A 20,279-nucleotide genomic window follows, 5' to 3' on the forward strand; every position below is an offset into this window, starting at 1 on the left:
TGTGAGCTTGGAAAATGTTCTCGGCAGGGGGGAGATCAAGAAAATTTCTCTGAAGGTTATCGCTGTTTTCCTTCACTACCACAAACTGCGCCCTCCTACCCAAAGCTCCCGAGGTCAGAGTCTCAGGGAGAAATCCCCCATGTCATTAAATGAAAACCCTGTGCGCACGAGACCCACAGGCCCGAGGCCCAATTGCTTTCAGCCAGAAACAAACACGGGGAAGCAAACGCCTTTTATTGAGGTCAGACCAGGTGCCGCCAGGACCACCATCCCAGAGCTCCTGAGCACAGGTACCCACCGCCTGGCGCTCCGAAGGAGACGGGCAGCGGCAGGCTGGCTGCTCAGCACTCACGGACCCCCGCGCCCTGCACGGCAGGGGTTTCAGAAAAGGAACACACACCTGTGGTGGGATTGGCCCGCAGGCTCCTGTTCCGTAGAACGCCCTTCCGAAAATTCGTTCAAAATACAGCAGCTTTCTCCAGAACTGTAAAAGCCACAAAAATCCAAAACACTTCTTTAGGAAAGATTGGATCAAAATTACACCTGATGTTCAAAGTTCTGCGTAGCCCAGCTCCTGTCCGTGCGCCGGGAAGAAACTGGGGGCGGTGGCCCCGGGCCCCCGACCCCCTGCCGGGGGTCAGTTGCTCTCGATTTGCCCCAGGTCCAGCTCGCCGCGGCCGGGAGGGAAGACCCCCTCCTCCCCAGCGCTCTCCCAGTCACTGGGGTCGCCGCCACTCCCGCCCTCACCCTCAGCGGCCATGGGCTCCCAGGAGGCCCACGGGCCGGGGCCGGTGCGGCAGGGGCTGGGGCACACGCTCAGCGGGCTGGAGCCGGGCGTGACGGTGCCCGTGGGGCCATGTGGGGCATACGGGGCCAGCTTCACTTGGGTGTCATCCTCCTCTTCGTCTTCATAATCAAGGGAACAAAGGCTTTTTGAATTTTTTAAAGTCTGAAACAGAAAAGATACGAGCTTAAAGCATGTCCACGGGGTTACACGGGAGGCAGCGTCCCACTGACCCAGGAGTGGATCCCCAAATTCACATATAGCGTCTGGTCCCTGTGCATCAGCCACACACCACACTCAGGCCCGCCCTGCATGGCAGGCCTCCGGCGGCTGACCGGGCATGCTGCCCACTGAGACCCGACTCCCTGGATGGGCTGGCGCTGCCTCTTTCTGCCCCCTGCCCCCAGCCAAATCTTTGCCGGGCTGTTAAAGATGGAGGCTGCCGGGCTCTCCCCCAACTGCAGACAGAGCCGTCCACTCAGGTGGCACCTCTCCTTGGCGATCCCACCAGGGCCCTAAGACCCGGCAGGCCACCCCAGCCCTGGCGCTGGGAGCATGTACCGGCCTCCCCCCTCCACCCCGGGCCACAGCCCACCTCCAGACCACACACGACAGCAGCCCCCTTGGCCCGGCCAGGGCCCTGTCTCCCTGACACCAGCCCCCAGCCCTCGCCCTAAACTCCTGGCCCGGCATCTTGGGGCAGCATGTGCGTGTGGTCCACTGCGTGCCTAACCCCGCTGCCAGAGCGGCCTCCCAAGCTGGCCCCACGTGACTCCACCTGCCCCAGTGTGACCTCAGCGACTCTGGGGCCACACCCAGGCTGCCCCACACAGGTGTCAGCATGTGGTTCGGGGCTGCCAAGGAGCATCTGTGCATACGGAGTGGGGCGAAGCGAGCCCGGACCGGCCGTGGGGACACAGCCGCTCCTGCTCTCTGACCTGGGCCTCCGGCACCTACATCTGAGGGCTCAGAACACGAGCTGAGCAACTGAAACCCAACCGAAACCCAAACCTTCCAGAGCCAAGACGTGCCTCAGAACGACCACCTCTTTGGCTAGAAAATTTCCTAGAAACAGTCCCACAGTGAATTCAAGTAAATAAACACTTCCCCCTTTCAAATCAGCACTTTTAAGGAAATTATTTGGCTCTATACAACAAACAACCTGACTTTTCTTGTTGTTCTATAATAATTAAGCCACTGAAAAATAAAATTTTAATGATTCAACCTTTAAAGATACAACCGGTCACAAAGTTTGGTCACAGAATGAGGACCCATGAAATAACTTCTTCATTCAAATCAAGGTGGATGTGACAGTGGCGGTCACTTCTTGAGGACCTGGACTGTCTCCGCAGGGCCCCTTGCCTGGCCCCCGGCCGCCTGGTCTCGCTCCGCCCCTGCGCTGGTCCATGTGTGGACGGCGCTGACCCCACGGCACACACGCGAGCTAGCAGTGGCCGGACAGGTGGCGGGAGGACCTCCGCAGAGAGGTCCTCTGTCGCCGGGCCACGAGCCCATCTATGGGCCGCAGCTGGAAAACGCAGGCTCTGCACAAGTCCACTCAGGCCGCCCGGGAGACATGGCGGCCGCTCAACGAGAGCTGTGACCTGCACTCTGAGCACCAGCCACGTGGCCCCCAAAGGGGTGTCGCCCGCCACCTCGGTCAGGGGTGAGCACCACACAACGCTGGGGATGACGGGAAGCCAGGCTGTGAGGCCCACTCGGAGTGGCCCGGGCCACGCTGCCACGCGTGACCCTCTCCCCGGACAGTCCTGCCACTGCTGCCGTCACTCTGGTTTCAGGTCACCTGCATCGAAGCACGTGAACGCAAAATACCTTCTTGCAAATATCGAAGGTCAAGACTCAGAGTCCTAAATCAGGGGCTCTAGATGTCACAGGGCCCTTCAACTTGTGTGCCATCTGGGGGGACGCTGCAGCCCCAGAGCCAGGCCCCGGCTTCCTGCGGGGTACGAGCAGGCGCCCCGTGCCTCCACCACCCCAAGCCGACGTACCAGCTCCAGCTAAGCAGATGAGACTGAAGGGAAACTAAAAACGTGCCTGTGAACCACCCCAAATTCCCTTCAGCGGCCATCCGGGGCCCGGCCACCACGTGTGCACTGGCTGAGGCATCAGGCCATCTCCCAACCACAGCACGCCGATCTGCGCTCCTGGAGAGCACAGCCCCAGCCTCGTGTGGGAGCTCATAGCGTCTCTGCTCAGCCAGATCACACCCTGCCCACGGGGGCCCACGGGGGCCCACGGGGGCCCATGGAGGCCCGGCCGTCCCAAAGGCCAGGGCTCAGCAGGAGACCGGGGAGGCCCCCCGCTGCCTGCAGGCGCCTGAAGCCCAGCACCCACGAGTGCTTGTCCAACCAGGGCTCTGGCTGTGGAGAGAAATACAGACGCCCCAGCAACGAGAAGCCCCATGGGGCCCACGTGGCAAACCCGAGTGCCGTCCTCAGCCAGCTGAGGGAGAGGCCTGCAGGGCGTGGAATGTCCACACCACACGTGGGGTGTACACAAGCAGGGGTGCTGAGCGTGTCAGAGTGTGTGGGTGAGGGAGCTGTAATAAGGAAGCCGGCTGAGAAACAACAGGATCCCTAGACCGACCCCCTCCCCCACTTCTGGGCAAGCGCCCCTCCCAACCTTCACAGGAGTAGGGGTGATTCGGGACAGCTGGAGGGTCTCAGCCTGGGGAAGGGGACAACACGTGCAAACAGAGGCCGAGCGAACATCTGCACCCTGAGCATAGAGCCCCGGCCCTGAGTCAGCTCCCAGCCTGCCCAGGCGGGGACTGGATGTGTTCTCTATGGAACCTGACCCCAAAGCAAACTCAGAGAGATGGGGACATGGGGGCTCCCAGCACGCAGGAGACCCAGGTAGACCCAGCCCCCCCAGAAAGCTCAGGCCAAAGGGCCACACCCACAAGACAGAGCCCTCTGGCCCAAAACCCGGCCAACATGAAGTGTCACAGAACACCGTGGCCTCTAACAGGGAAGACAGGTGAGGCTGGAACCAGGGAGGACACAGTCTGGAGGAGCAAGCAGCGCAGGGGCAAGAAACACCCCCAAACCCAAGTCCACTACCAACGTCCCCGGAGAGAGGGCTCCAGCCCTGAAGTGGGGCAAGCAGGAAATCCCAGGCCCAGGAGGAGGCCCAATATCAGGATGGCTGGAGTCACAGAGGCCACGGGCACTGGGGCGGCGAGGGCCAGGGAACGTGCACGCACTACCTGACCCCCCACCCCGTAATCCAGGAAACCACCTGATAGAGCCCCACACTCGGCACCATTGACAAAACAGAGACACCGGGTCTGTCACCCAGAAACCCCAGAGTGCGCGGGGCAGAGAGGAAGCGAGTCCGAGCCATGCCACCTGTCTCACGGCAACGCTGGGCCGGAAGGCAACCAGCAGCACCTCCAGAGCCTGAAGGAAGCCGGTCCCACGGACAGCGGAATACAAACGCTTTCGGATTAACGAGGTCTCCCACGCTGCTCCACCAAATGAGACCGTGGCAAGGAGAGGCGCCAGCCATGTGTCGAGAGGGCTGGTGAGGAGCCGGACGACCCACACGCCCGGACACCGTGGCCTGCGTGTAAAGCCCAGGGCGCGCCCCCCACCCATGCCCCATACCCCACCACTCACAGAGCCCCTGCTGGGCCGCCTGGGGCCTCTGGGACCGCTCCTGTCATCATTCCAAGATCTGTGCTGAGCCCACAGGAGAAAGCTGCAGTGGGCCCGACAGGCACCCACTCCCAGTCCTTCCCCTACCTCATGCCCAGGAGCTGCCACATTCCCGGTGCCCCAGCCATCCGGACCCTGCGTGTCCCACACCATGCCTGAACTGGTGCCCGTACCTGACCGTAGCATCTGCTCTGGACCCTAGTGCCCACACCTGAGCCCAGCATCTACATCTGACCCTTAACACCGCTGCCCACACCTGACACCTGACCCTGGTGCCCACACCTGACATCTGACCCCAGCACCCACACCTGACACCTGACCCCAGCGTGCACACCTGACCCCAGCGCCCACACTGGACACCTGAACCCAGTGCCCACACCCGACCCCAAGCGCCCACACCTGACCCCAGTGCCCACACCTGACACCCGACCCCAGTGCCCACACCCGACCCCAGCGCCCACACCTAACCCCAGCGCCCACACCTGACACCCCACCCAGCGCCCACACCTGACACCTGATTCCAGCGCCCACACCTGACACCCCGACCCCAGCGCCCACACCGGACACCCCGACCCCAGCGCCCACACCTGACCCCAGCGCCACCTGACCCCAGCGCCCACACCTGACCCCAGCGCCCACGCCTGACACCCCACCCAGCGCCCACACCTGACACCTGATTCCAGCGCCCACACCTGACACCCCGACCCCAGCGCCCACACCGGACACCCCGACCCCAGAGCCCACACCTGACCCCAGCGCCCACGCCTGACACCCCACCCAGTGCCCACACCTAACCCCAGCACCCACACCTCACCCCAGCGCCCACACCGGACATCTGACCCCAGTACCCAACCTGACACTCGAACCCAGTGCCCACACCGGACACCCGACCCCAGCACTGACTTTGAAGTGGGGACCGGAGTGTGATCCTGAGGCCTGCTTGGAGTCCCCCCTGCCCACAGGGCGGTGCAGTGTTCACATTCATCACCTTCCACCCAAATGTAAGTAACAAAATAATACGGTGATGGAGTAAGAAGAGGAGGAAAGTAGAGTAGGCATGATACACCTACCACAGAACGGTTCAGCTTCGGGCAACGCTGGCGCGTAAGCAGAGGAGACGTCAAGCGCGGACACAGCTGCTCAGACTGAGAGAGCCGGAAGCACACGGGGCAGGGACAGGCCCTCAGAAGACGGAGCACAAGCCCCACCCCGCAGGCGCCCCGACCAAGCCCGGCCTCCCCACCCCAAAAGCCAGCGGGCGGCAGGGCCAGGCCCCGCACATGTGCATACTCACGCACGCACTCCCGACACCCCAGCGGCCGCGCTGCCGACCGTGCCTCCTGGACGGTGGCGACAGCTGCAGACCCCACGTGTTCTCCGGCGCCTCTTCCGCCACGAGCCCCCGGGGAGCGCAGCAGCGAGCATGCCAGAGCACACAAGACGTGGCCACAGCCACAGGATGGCAAGCCCCTGACTCTAGGGCCACGGATGCCACGGGCTGTTCAGTAAGTCCCAAATCTCCAACAACCACAACGGCCTGAAGGACAAGGGGTCCCTCCGCCTGCAGAGCCCCGCTCACCCGCGTGTCCCCGGCCTCCCCGCCGGCCACCCCTACGCTCCCTGACCTGGAGAACGGGGTCTCCCTCCTCCGCCCCACACGCTCAGGCCTCTGCCCACCCTGGTCTAGACGGTCATGAAAGGGTCGTGAACACCCCAATCTGTCCAACCCCAGCTGACACACCTGCTTGCTAGCTGCGTCCTCTCTCACAACTATCTCATTCAACCATCTATGCGGGGACTTTGGGACAAGATGCCACGAGTCACCACCCAGCCGTGCACTCGGGCCGCGAGTTGGTGCCCTTGTCCTCGCGAGGGGACCCTCCCGCAGAGAAGAGTCACAGCTAGCATCCCTGCCAAAGCCCCCAAAGCACCATGTGTGTGACAAAAATAGGCAAGAACCAACCCGCTTCTGTGGCAAAGTGATGGAAACCCACACTTGCCCAACAAGCTGTGGGTCCCCAGGCCCGCCAGGCCACGCAGGACAGGCCGGTGGCTCCAGGCAGCTGAAGCGTGTGAACGTGCCACCGTCCGCCCCCAACTGCAAACACCCTCCTTGACTGCTGAGTCTGGCACGGGGGCCACGCTGAGCCAGAGGCAGGGAGCTACGTGTCCAAACCACAGGCTGGAGCAGCTTCTCAATCACCCTGTAGAAAGCTGAAGATCTCCTGCACATCACAAAAGCTTCTGAAAGCCCTGAAAACACACAATTTCATAAAAGAACAGCACCTGTGCCCATTCTCTGCTGGAACCATGACTGATTGGCACATTTTCCATAATGATATTTTAATTTCAACTTTGAAACCTAGGCTTGCCAATAAACATTAAAAATTCTATAGGCTTGGGAGGGGGGATGGGTTAGCCCGGTGATGGGTATTAAGGAGGGCACGTACTACATGGAGCACTGGGTGTTATACGAACACAATGGATCGTGGTCTCTACAGCAAAAACCAATGATGTATTGTATGGTGACTAACATAATAAAATTAAAAAAAAAAAAATTCTATAGGCTTTTCTGTGGAAACAATTGCTTACCCAGAATGAGGATTCGGGGGCAGCAGTGCCCCCTCCTCACTGACCAAAGCCAGCCCTCAGGCCATGCTTGGCCCAGAGGAGGGCGGCCCTCGAGCCAAGCCACAGGGGCTGCTAGGCCGTCCCCGCCACGCGCCCGCTGCAGGGGGCAGGGCCGTGGGCTGCTCAGCCATCCGTGCACCACGTTCAGGCCTGCGGTCAAGGACCCTGTGCTCCCCTGGCTTCAAGTCAAGGCACAGAACCGGCGTGCTGAGGTCAGGAGCCTCAGGCCAGGGCACGCACACGTGGGAAGGATGCGGTCCCGCCTGCGCTTGCACGGAGAGCGAGAGCCACCGAGAAGCTCCTGTCACTGCCCACAGCCGCACCTTCACATGGACAACAGACGCATCCAAAGGCAGGCCCCGGGACAGCCACTGAAACCCTGCCACGTCCTGCCCTGAGTCTCCCCCACTGTGCTTTGCCCAGGCCCGCTCTGAGAAGGCTTGTGTCCGGGGCGCCTGGGTGGCTCAGCCGGTTAAGCGTCTGCCTTCGGCTCAGGTCATGACCCCAGGGTCCTGGGATCGAGCCCCGCATCGGGCTCCCCGCTCGGCGGGAAGCCTGCTTCTCCCTCTCCCACTCCCCCTGCTCGTGTTCCCTCTCTCGCTGTGTCTCTCTCTGTCAAATAAATAAATAAAATCTTTAAAAAAAAAAAAAAAAAGAAGGCTTGTGTCCATGTGAAGCCACCTCAAGATAAGGGAACATTCGGGGTCTCCAGCTACGAACCTGACAGGATGTGCCCACTTCCCACAACCAGCAACATGCTTCCTAGAGCAGACCCCCCACCCCTGGGCAGCAAAGCACATGAGGGTGCATGGGACATCTGGGCACACACATGGTACCCAGCAACGCTTGGGGCCTCTGCATCCCCAGCCGCCCCCAGAGCCCGATGGCCCGCGCCCACCTCCCACACGCATGGCAGCCGCCTACCCACAGCCTGTCCTCCAGCACTCAAGGGTCACATCCACACTTCCAGAAGTGTTTTTAAGTTTCCTGCTGCCTTGCGTTTATACACTAACCACAAATACCCACGAGTGCCCATCCCACTTGTAGGTGACATCAAGTTGAACACGCTGTGCCCCAGAGAAACCCACGGGTCTCGCCCAAAACATCAGTCACCAAACCCAGCCACTTAGCCCTTAACAGCTCGACTGCTGCTTCTACCCCTTTGTATGTTTAAGACAATGGAGTTTCCCAGATACCTGCTGATACAGTAAAAGGTACGCATTTAGCCTTTGCCCACTCCTGGTTCCCACCATCTAAAACCCTTGGAACTTCCTGAGTGCTGGGCTGAGGGGTGTCTTTTGTGATTCATAACGAACCCCATTCAACCACACCTGGGTTTATGCTAATGTAACCCCTGGGGGCCCCTAGCGGGCCTCAGGATGGGGCAGTGGACAGAATGACCACACCGGGCTTAGTGGGTTGGACTTTAAGTCCCCCACCCCCACACCCCTTCCAGGGACAGAGAGGGGATGGAGAGGTGGTCAATCTCAGTGGCCAGCGAGCTCATCAGTCACACCTGGGTAGTGGAACCTCCATGAATTCCCTGCCCAGGGGCTGGGGGGGATCTGGAGGGCTCCCAGGCTGGGGAGCACGTCTGGGTGCTGGGCGGGGTGGGGAGCTCTGCGCCCCTTGCCCCATACCTTGCTTGCCCTGCGCATCTCTTCCGTCCGGATGGTCCCGGGTTGTGTCCTTCATGATAAATGGGTCACGAGTTAGTATAAGGTGCTTCCCGCAGTTCTGCGAGCCGTTCTAGCCAATTATGGAACCCGAGGGGGGGTCGTGGGAACCCCGATTTGTAGATGGTGGGTGGGAGGTACGGGAGGCGTCTGAAGCAGGGGTGGTCTTGTGAGGCTGCAGGGTCTGCACTCAGGGCAGCTGGTGTCAGAACGGCGCCAGCTGTCAGACACCCGCTGGCTTCTGCAGAGCCGCAGACCCGTGGGCGGAAGACCGCACGCATGCTGGGCGCCAGAGACGGTCTAAGTAGAAAGCATCACGCTGAGATGCCCTCTGTTTCCAGAGGCGGCCGGGAGCTGGAGAAGGACAGGGCTGCAGCCCGACCGAGGTCTGGGCTGGGTGCTGGCCTCCATCCCCCAGGTCACCATCAGAAGTGTCCATCAGCTATCACAATTGCTAATAACGTCTCTATGCTCATACGTTTGATGATTCACAACATCAGGAATAAAAGAGCCACAAACGCACCAGAGTAAACATTTTAAAAGTTCTCTAAGAGATACAATGGGCAACTCTGTGCCCCAAACTGACACCTTAAATGCAATGCCATTTCCCAGAAAAGGGTAACTTCAGGAAGCCCTAGTAGATTGCCCCAGAGACACTGAGTGTGCAGGTCTGCTCACCTCCACACACCTCCCAGGCCGAGATGGTGTCCCGGTGAGCCCCCAGCAAACCTCACACGTGATGGCTCGGGAGTGGCTCATCTGGCCTGTTGAGCCTGCGGCTGACACAGCCCCATGGAGCATGAGCGTGCAGGGGACCCTGAGCAGAGCCGCCCAGCTGAGCTGCTCCTGGATGCCTGATCCGTGGAAGCCATGTGGGCTAAATGTGGGCTGTGACACAGCAACCCTGGTGGGGTGCCAGGCTAAGCAAGGCACCAGCCCGGTGAGGCTGGGGACTCGGGCAGAGGGGCTGTCAGATGCTGGGGCAGGCTCAGGGGGCCTCGAGCATCCAGGGGCAGAGGGTACCCAACAATACATCAACAACGAGGGAAAACGTTTTAGAGAGACAAGCAGGGCACCTGGGTGGCTCAGTTGGTTGAGTGTCCAACTCTTGGTTTCGGCTCAGGTCAGGACCTCGGGGTAAGAGATCGAGCCCCACGGCAGGCTCTGCGTTCAGCTTGAGATTCTCTCTCCCTCGCCCTCTGCCCCTCCCCCAACCCACGCCCACGCCGCTCACGGGCTCGCGCTCGCTTGCTCTCGCTCTAAAAAAAGACAAGCAGGCTTCCCACCTCCTGGGCTCCTTCCCTTGGGGCTGCCGGTGCCAGCGCCCCGCCCGACTCTGCACCCTGCCCTTCTGCGTCTGGCCGGCCTGCCCGCCTGACTGCTGGACCCCAGTCACTGGCCTGTCCCGCACCCCGGCTTGCCGACTCTGCCCCACGGCCTCCCATACAGAAGGGTGGTCATGGCCGTCCCACGCCAGGGAGGGCAGGGGACCCGAGAGCCACGGGGACTCGTGGGGCCAGGATCCGAGATGTCTGCCTGCACAGGAACGTGCATATGCACCTGCATGCGCACACACGCCCGGGGCTCAGGACGGCTCACCCCCGCCCAGGCGGGTGGTAACACGGCCGAGGTGCTGGGGACGCTGCAGCCTCAGGCCCAGCCAGGCCCAGAGCGCCCTCCCAGGCAGCTGGGCTCCCGCCGAGGGGCGCAGACCACCGAGGCCGGGGTGGGCCCATCTGGCCGCAGAGCCGCCCCGTGCCGCAGAGGGGCGCCCGCGAGGTGAGCGCAGCAGAAACAAGGCGGGCCTCACCCGTTTCATTTTCAGAAAGTCCAAGGACGGGCGCGGCCAGTGGGTGCTCTCCTCACGCCTGCGCTTGCGCCGACACTTCCTCCCGACCAGCACGCAAGGCTGTGAGCGGCACCGGAGCAGGCCCGGCCGCCAGCCCAGCTCGGGCGTGGACGAGGCGCTGCTGCCGGTGGAGGGCGGGGCTGTGCCCACTTGCACCAGGTGCTCCTGCGACAGGGACAGGCGGCGCCTGCAGGACAGAGCGCAGGGCCCTGCGGGTCGCCAGGGTGGGCCCGAGCCGCCCTCACTGCCGTCCGGGCAGCCGCCGCCGGCTGAAGGCGGCCGGGGCGCGGGGGACGAGGTGGGGCCGGCCACCGGGGGCGCGCAGCCCAGCAGCGTGGCACTCCCGGGCAGGCTGGCGCGCCCGCCACTGCGGCCCCGCCTCTTGGATACCGGCGTCCAGACCTTGGAGCTGCCGGGGCGCCAGGCGGAGTGGCAGCGTGCCAGCTCGTCCGGCTCCGACAGGGAGCGGCAGTGGCGCTTGGCAGGTGGTGCCGAGGGGGGCCCTGCGCTCTCCCTGAGGTCTGTGGCGCTCACGGCACCCAGGCCTGTGTCTGGGCCGCGTGGGCCCGTGGCCGTCTGACTCCCGACGGGCCATCCTCCACTTAAGACCTTCCAGGGGCGCCTGTCTTCTGAGGAAACACAAAAGAGAAGAGACGCGTGAGCAGGAGACAAGGCACAGTGTTTGCCAGGCCCCGAGGCCCCTGCCTGGCTGGGGACACGGCCTGACACTAAGCCTCACGTGGCTCCTCGGCCACAGACCGGTCAGCGCCGGCCCCGCCTGCATCCCCCCCGGTCAGCTCAGCCCAGGAGCCAGCCTCACTTTCCAGGGAAGACACGTCTCAGCGAGGCCAGCTCCCCACTCCCTGAAGATGACCAGAGCACACCGTTCTCCTTTCCGGTTCATGGACAGACTTGCCCTGCGTCACCCACTTCTCTGTCCGTGGCCCAGGCCTCCTCCAGGTGTGCGACCTCACCCGCGAGACCCCCGCCCACCAGGCAGCTGCTTCCAGGAGGCCGGCGCCCCTCACCTCCTCTCTGGGAGGCAGCTCTCAGCTTCCCGAAATTGGAGGCACAGCGACGGCACACGGCAGGCAGGGACCGTGCACGGGGCCAGGACCCCACCCCCAGCCTCCACTTCCTCCCGTCACGTGGCTACTGGGAAGCTCACACGAGACACTGACAGTCCGGGGCCAGCATGCGCACCCGCAGACCCACATGTGAGCGCACACCATGCACGCACCAGGGGCTCCCTCTGCCGGCCTGCCCCCAATGCCCTGGGAGGAGCCCACCCCAGCCCTTCCTCAGACTCTCCTCCACACACCCCTTGGGTGCCCAGACCCCGAATGCACCCATCAGGGCCGCCATCACGAGCTTTGCTGCATTGGGGGCGGGGGGCGGAGCCAGGCGAGTGGGTCTCCTGGGACTCCTCGTGTGGCAGCAAGGTGCACCATGAAACCCCGACTCCCACTGACCCGGCTGAGAGTCCGCTCAGCAGCCCCCACGACTCCGGCCACTCCGCAGTCACCACCGGTTGGGAAACTGGGCATGGAGGCAGTGGGACCCAAGGGAAGAGGACCCCTGTGGGGAAAGGCACGAGCAAAGGCCCTGGGGTGACCCTGGGCAGCAAAGAGGCAGGGTCAGACCCCCTGGGAATCCCAGTTGAGGACTGGCCCCATGTGCAGGGGGGCACTCCCACTGAGGACACAGTGCCAAGGGCCCGGTGCTGGGCTCACACTTCCTACCTCCATCCGTTCACACAAGAATTTGATAAAAAAAACCTTCACTTTGGTAGTCGGGAGAGCCACCTAACACAGCGCCCCTGCCAATGGCCGTGGTGCCCAGGGCTGGCAGAGGGAGGACCTGCACTCGAGCCAGACCCCAGCTAACACGCTTCACCCCAGCCTGTCATCCAGAGCCGAGGTTACCAGGAATGGAGGGCAGCAGGCTCTGCACACACACACCCACTTGGGTGGCCTTTCAGGTGGTGGGGGGCAGAGCCCCAACACGCACCGACGGCCCAACGTGGGCCACACGGGAACTACACGCACCCCGCGCTGAGCCTGACCCCACCCTGCTCTCCCTTCAGTGGCCACAGGGCCCCACAGGGCGGGCCTCGACCTCGCGCAGCCGGCACCTCTCCGGGAGGGCCCAGCGCCTGCCCCACTGGAGGGAGAGGCCGGGCCACGCCCCGACCGCCAGCCCAGCAGGCTGGGCATCACACTCCAGGTCCACGTCCACACCCTCCACGCACTGTCCCCGGCCCGCGGCCACAGCAGCTCTGGAGGACGGGTCAGGGCTCCGAACACTTACCGTTGCTCTCAAAAGGGAACAAATGACCCCTGTTGCTCAGTGTCCCAGCAGAACGCTGCAAGTGACAAGAAAAACCAGTATGAATACCATGGACGCGGACGCAGAACTCTCAACAGCACGAAGTCAGGGGTAGCGCGATGATCTCATCCCTGCGGGTCAGTTGTTTTTCCCCAACACTTCATTTTTTGGCAATGAAAAGGAAAAGCATGGACCCCAGCATACATCTTTTTCTTAATCAAGATTTTTTTTTTTTTTAAGATTATTTATTTATTTGACAGAGAAAGACACAGCAAGAGAGGGAACACAAGCAAAGAGAGTGGGAGAGGGAGAAGCAGGCCTCCCGCTGAGCAGGGAGCCCGATGTGGGGCTCGATCCCAGGACCCTGTCGCTTAATGATCCCAGTCGCTTAATGACTGAGCCACACAGGTGCCCCTTAATCAAGATTCTTAAAAGCCGAACAACACTCAGCTGAGGGAAGGGAATCGGAAGCCGCGAGCACGCCACCGTGGGCTCCTGCCCAGGCAGCCCTCCCCGCAGCCAGCCAGGGCCGCCCTCACGGCCTCCCCACTCAGGCCTCTCCTGCACGGACCAGCCCCCCGGCCAGGCCCCCTGAGGGCTGCTCGGGGTCTCCGCTGCGATCTGCCCCCACGGCACCTGAGGGGCAGCCTGGCGAGCTGGGACTGCTCGCCTGTGTCTGCTTTTGCGGGCTCCCCCTGCCAGGCCCAGGGGCGCCATCATCCAGCTGGGTCTCTGGGGCAAGCCCCCGGTGCTGTGGGGACACAGAACCATCCTGTGGGGTCTGGGAGCCATCGCTGCTCAATTGTCTCTGCCTTCCCACCTCCACCAGCGACCCCAACCCCCCCAGGCCTTCCCAGTGCCCACAGCACCCCCATAGCACCCCCCAAAGCCCTCCCAGTGCCCACAGCAACCCCACAGCACTCCCCCAGCCCTCCCAGTGCCCCCATCTCCCATGTCCCCCACTCCCGGGCTGGGTTGGCCAGCCGCCGTCCCCCAGGTGAGCACCAGGAGCAAGCACCTTCCCAGGGCCGTCGTCCCCACACAGCAGGAAACCTGAACAGAAGCACTGTCCATCAAGGAAGAGCTCCAGTGGCTCCACACAGGAGGCCCAGTTCCAGCTCAGCGTGAAGGCCCACGGCGGCCGCGTGGGGCAGCAGAGGACGTGGCTTTTGTGGACAGCACCTGTGTTGGGGAGTGGAGCAGGGCTAGCCCCGGGCCTCTCTGTGGGCCTCCACGTCCAGAACGGGCCTGTACAGCCCGCCTCGTGCTGAGGAGCCCTGACCAGATGAGGCCACCTCTGAACATGCCCTGAGATACCAGGGGGTGCTAAGACCACAGGCTGGCACCGAGGCCGGCCCGGCCCCTCCACACCCGCCATGATGCCACCCACCAGAGCCGAGAGACGGCCCGTGCAGCACGCGGCCTGCAGTCCACTCCCCTGAGCATCCTTGATGGGGGCAGGCCGGCTGCTCTGTGTAAGCCTCGGTCTCCCCACCTGGGGCTGGAGTGAGAGTGGGACGCACATGCAGGGCGGCCCCTGGGCAACGAAATCCATCGACTGACGGTGGACAAAGGGCAGCCATTTCCAGAAAGGGCGCTGGGTCAACCACACATCCGTGCAAAAAAAAAAAAAAGAAAGAAAGAAAACCCACTCTTGGCCTGGTCTCATCCCACACACAAGACTCAGCTCCAGGGAGAGTGTAGTCTTCAAGCTAAAGTAAAACAGATGCTTGTAGAAGAAAACAGGAGAATAACTTCAAGACTCAGGGTAGCAAAGATTTCTTAAGTGAGATACAAAAACACACTAACTTACAAGGGTGCTTCCGTCTATGTTGAAATTAGAATTTCTGTTCACTGAAAGTCACCCGTGACAAGGCAAACCATAAGACAGGAGAAAATATTTGCAAAATATTTTCAAGTCAAAAAAGACTCATAGCAGGATGTATCAACAACTTCCTACAGATCAGTAAAAAAAAGGCACACAACCCGACAGAAAAATGGCCAAAGGCCTAAGTCACTCACAACTGGCCCCTGGGCAGCACAAGAGGCGCAATCCTCCTCGTCATCGGAGAGAGCGGTCAGAGCCTGGGAAGAGCCCAAACGTCCATGGGAGGAAGACAGAGACCGCCCCGCGGAGGAAAGGAAGGAAGGAAGGAAGCGCCAACCACCACGGACCCGGTGAGTCCCTCGAGTTCCCGCCAGGGAAAGAAGCCAGACTCCAAAGTACAAGCTGCCGTGCTCCCGGGACGAGCCAGGCCAGGCCAGGCCGCGTGGGGCCCTGAGAAGGCCAGGACCTGTCTGGGTGGTGACAGCCTTACCAGTGTGCACCGCCTGCAAAACCCATCCAGCCGAACTCATCAAACCCAACCTGCCCATCCCACTGCACGCAACGTCTACCTCACTAAAAAAGTGTGTTTTCAACAAAAGGCTTTTAAAAGCCACACTCCCCACCCTCCAAGCCTGTACCTGCTGGACACACGGCCCCCCAACAGCCCACACCACAGCGAGCAGTGCTGAACCTCCTGCCTGTCCACCCCCACCACACCCCCAGCTCGCGACCCTCCTCCTCAGCCCCCCACCCCACCGCAGCGCCGTGGAGTGGGCCTGCTACCCTGACCTGCTCTGGGCCCGCCCTCGCGAGAACCGAAGCCAGGCACCTGCTCCCATGGGCCTGCCGCCCACCAAGGGTCCAGGCCTGGCCGCCCTATGTCAACTCTCAACACCCACGCTGCCTTCTCGTTCTACCTTCCACCAGCACAGGCTAGGGGCTCCCTAGGCTGCCTGCTTGCAGAGAAACCACACTCCCACCTGACATGTGGAGCCACTCCCACGTTCACTGAACAACCTCGACAGGTTCTGTTGGATCCTGCCGGCATTTCGGCAGTCACGCAGTGACTCCTGCCCACCCCCCTGCTTGCACATCCTCCTCCCCTGAGGCCCCAAGACCCCCCCTCCTCTGCAGTGCACAGCCCCCACCACACCTCCTCTCCTCTCTGCCGCCCCTGCAGCTCCACACAGCCCCCACCTGCGGTCCCAGGGCTGGCTGCGTCTATCTTCCCAGGAGAACACAAGCCCCTCGGGAAGGGCAGCACATGGTGACGCCACGGCCTCAGGTTGTAAACGAATGAACCAGAGAAGCTACAGCTCACTTGAGAACTGTAGGGTCAGCTTGCCAAGTTCCACAAATACCGTAGTGGGATTTTTATCAGAACTGCAACAAGCCTTCAGCGGGTGAATGGTACGCCCTTACGTGAGTGCAACCACGAAACCACCCGGATGCATCTCCAGGGCATCGTGAGGAGTAAAGAAGGCCCCTCCCCAAAGGTCATGGACTTCGCACAGATCATCCTTGAAATGACAAATCACGGAGATGGGAGAGCTTGGTTGGAGGGAACGTGGTGTGGCCACAGAGGGTCCACGTGGGGGACGGCTGACACTTGGGTTACTGAGTTCACTCTCTATCTGAGCTGCCCCACACGACAGTCAGCAGCTACTGAAATTTAAACTTCAATTATATAAAATATAAATTCAGCTCCCCGTCACCCCAGCCACATCTCAGGGCCCAATAAACACATGCTTTAAGGGGCCACGTACTCGGACAGCGGGGAGCATTCCCGTCACCACAGAACGTGCCCCCGGACGGAGCTGCCCCAGGTCCCCCACCCACACTCACTGGGGCAGCCGGCATTCGCCAACACGACCCAGTGCACCAGCTATGGAAAATACCAGAAGCCTGAAGACACGGGCCCGATTTCTCCAGGCGCTCACTGTCCTGTCTGGGCAGGGGAAGGGGCGGTGGGAACCGGACACAAACTCATGTGCTTCTAGGCCTTTTTGGTCACAGTTAGACCAGCCTACATCCCCCAAGCCTCACAGAGGCAATGCAGGAAGAGCCGACCTCACCCCGCTGATCAGAAGGCTCTGTAAGAGACCAGGGGCCTTTGCAGGAAGTGGGAATGCACCTGAGGCCAGAGAAAAAGGACCATAAAATGAAGGAGCCAGCCCCACTGAATGGGGTGAGGACAGAGAGGACACAGGGTCGACCGGAACATCCACGGAGAGGCACTAAGCAGAGCATGGCCAGGCGCACAGAGCACTCCCCGCATCTGGGCTGACGGAGCGACGGGACCCGGGGGACACTGACCCTCGAGACAAACATCAGCTCTCTGGCTGACAGGGCAGAGACCCTCAAAAGGGATCAACCTCTCAGGACTGGATGAGGTGCCCTGTTGGGCCTCCCGCTCCCACCACCTGCGCCTGACCATGCGGCATGTGACGGTCCTCGGGGAGGGATGCGTGAGCGACCAGAGTGGCACAAGGCTACAGAGACAAAGGCACCAAATGTTTAGTGATTTCCAATTTTATTTACATTTAACTATCTTGAATTTCAGTTTTAAAACTAATAATTCAATTTTTTGGAAAACTTCTCAGTGTGCTTAGAACAACTGGAGTATGTGAAATCTACGTTTTCAACTATAGATTTCATGAAATCTAAATACAGATTAGATATTCCTATAATGAAAATTGGTGTCCAAATGGAGATCTGCTGTAAGTGTAAAGTACACACTAGGTTTCAAAGACTTTGTTTTTAAAAATGTAAACGTTTGACAAGGGTGCCAAGCACCACTCAAAGGGAAGGAAGAGTCTTTTCAACAGATGGTGCTGGGTCAACCGGGATCCACACACGAAAGAACAAAGCTGGGCCCCTACCTCACACCACACACTAAAAGTAGCTCGAAAGGGACCAAAGACCCAAATGTAAGAGCTGAAACTATAAAACTTTTAGAGGAAAACGTAGGAGTAAATCTTCATGACCTTGGATTTGGCCAAGGATTCTTAGATAGGACACTAAACGCACAGAAGACAAAAGGCAAAAGAGATCGGCCGGACGTCGATAAAATAAAAGCTTTTGTGGTTCAAAGAACGCCATCAAGAAAAACACCCACGGGACAGAAAAATGTTTTTTCAAATCACATATCCAATTAGGGATCAGACTATATAAAGAATTCTAACAACTCAAAAATAAAAAGACAGACAACCCAAATTTTCAATGGGCAAAGGACTCGAAGACCTATTTCTTGAAAGAAGATGCACCGAGGGCCGGCAGGCACGAGAAAAGCGCTTGACGTCAGCAGTCGGGAGGGAAGCGCAGCTCAAACCACAAGGAGAGAGCACCTCCCAGGGCGGCGAGACCCAAAACGAGGGACAACTGCAGGTGTTAAGGAGAAGAGGAGCGATCAGGACGCTCCCGCCTGGCGGGATGTGCGATGGTGTCGCTGCTGTGGAGCAGAGCTCGGTTTCTCAGAAGGTTAAACGGAGTCACAATCCGACCCACAGGTCCCACTGCTGCATGAACACGAAGAGAAACGAAGACGCCTGTCCAAGCAGAAACCCGCACACAAACACCTGGAGCAGCAGAACTGAAAACAGCGGACAAGCAGAAGCAACCCAGATGTCCACCGACAGACAAACGGCAGACAGGAGGCAGTCTATCCCACGGGGTCTGACCACGCCCAGTCCAGGAGAACTTCCTGGGATGAGGGGCAGCCATCGGCACTGCCCACTAGGGCGGCCACTGGCCACACCAAACACGGGGGCACCTGACGTGTGTCCAGTGCAAATGAAAAACAGCATTGTTCGTTACGTTTAATTCTCATTAACTCTAACTTCAATTTAAAAAGCCACGTGGAACTAGAGGCCGTCACACAGGGCACAGGGCGGTCTGCACAACACCCCCAGGACAGGGGACACCCGAGAAGACATCCGGAGAGACATATATGGAAGTATTCCGAGGAGAACCGTCTAGAGCTCGCCGTGAGACAGCGCAGGAGGGCCGTGGCTGAAGGCACAGACGGAACACGGGGCCAGGGGCTGACGGTGCCAACCTCAAGATCTCTAACGCTCGCCTCGACCTATGTTCAGATTTTGCCATGAAAATACTAACGTTAGTCCTTCGGAAACTTCATTTTCTATTCTTATACAACAGATTGGCTTTTTAAGCTGCCGACTCTTTCAGTGAACGTTACGAGTAGCGTGTGCTGAGACACGTGCAAGTACCTTCGGGGGCCGGCTCACGGCTAAACCGCTGACCCCCAGGGACACAGCTGCCAAGTTCCCTCTGCAGAGCTGACCACACTGTCCTTACTATAAAGTTACACTGGAGAGCCACATAAACTAAAAGCCCAACATCAAACGGGGGACAGAGACGACAGAGACTTCTTGCTTGAAAAGAGAGGGCCGTTTGTGCCTCATTTTTAAAAGTGAACATAGAAACAGCAGGTTTCTATAAACAAAGCGTCTGCAGTCAGGCAGCAGAAACCGTGCAGATGCAGGGACAAGCCTCCCCGGGAAGTCGGCAAAATGCCTACTGGTAACGAGGAAATTCTCTTCCAAACATTACGTCGTAAATGCACACAAAGTAAATCTATTTGCGTCACAATGGGAAGAATCACAGGTAGGATGTGTCTTGCCAGGGTAGTCTGTCTAATGAACACCTTCGTGTGGGCTCCGCTGACCCACAGCATGCGCCCCACCCCCACGGCGCCCCCCGCCCCCGGGGCCACAGCTGGCCCCACCACACACACCAGAACCCTGCTTCCAACAGCAAAATGGCTCCTCGTAAAATTCAAGATGTAGATTTGGGGACAGGAAAGGTCTGTTCTCCCACTTCAGGAAGAAAAACCTACCATGTTAACAGGCCATCTTCTCAAAACCACGAGTCTTGACAAACAAACAAATCACCCCCAACGGCAACAGAACGGAACACGGAACACGGAGCCCGCGGGCAGGGCCAGCGGGGGGAGGGAGGGCGGGCTGACCGTGCGCCCCCACTCCTGCGCGGGGTGCTCACAACGGTCCTTCTCTCTGTCCGAGGGGCGGCGTGTTCCCCAAACCTGCTAGGATTAGCCATGTCCGCTCCTCCGCGGGGGCCCTGCAGGCCCGATCCTTGGCCCGTCTCCCCAGCAAAGCCACACAGCCCCTGGCCACCAGCTCCCGGGCACACCTTCTGACGGGCGTGTGGCCATCGGCGGCCATGCTGCGCCACAGCCCCGGTCTGGCTTAGTCTCCAGGAAGAGGTTTCCGCACTTGAGCACAAGCGAAGACGGGAACACGTGCATGGTGGCCGCTGGAATCCCATCAGGGCTCCGAGCTCGAGGCCAGACAGCAGCGCCCCACAAAGGCCCCTGGGTGCCCCTGACCCCCCTGGGCTGCGGACACGGGCCCACCTCCCGTCCCTGGCACTCTGTCTGTAGCGCTGAGCCTCAGAACCTCAAAACCAGCCGCTGTGACGGTGGGCCCGAGCCCAGAACAAAGGCCTGGAATCACAGCTT

At 60.4% G+C, this 20,279-nt stretch overlaps 1 protein-coding gene across 11 annotated transcripts in view; it reads right to left on the bottom strand.

Annotated features, from left to right (window-relative positions):
• Positions 1-214: 214 nt before the first annotated feature.
• FAM53A (family with sequence similarity 53 member A) overlaps positions 215-20,279 on the bottom strand; it is a 33,178-nt gene continuing 13,113 nt past the window's right edge. For 9 of the 11 annotated variants that reach the window (XM_045881642.3, XM_045881639.3, XM_045881643.3 and 6 more), the window contains 3 exons: positions 12,931-12,985; positions 10,582-11,249; positions 215-949 (listed from right to left, as the gene is read on the bottom strand). In XM_045881642.3, coding sequence (XP_045737598.1) covers positions 638-949; positions 10,582-11,249; positions 12,931-12,985 — 1,035 coding nt within the window. In that variant the 3' untranslated portion in view covers positions 215-637. The remainder of the gene's footprint in view (positions 950-10,581; positions 11,250-12,930; positions 12,986-20,279) is intronic. The other 2 variants (XM_054509051.2, XM_054509050.2) reach the window with 2 other exon arrangements.

Source organism: Mirounga angustirostris, unplaced genomic scaffold (genome assembly GCF_029215605.1).
Source record: "Mirounga angustirostris isolate CCGP_5_RB_7025 unplaced genomic scaffold, mMirAng1.0.hap1 SCAF_2, whole genome shotgun sequence".
Classification (NCBI taxonomy): Eukaryota; Metazoa; Chordata; class Mammalia; order Carnivora; family Phocidae; genus Mirounga; species Mirounga angustirostris.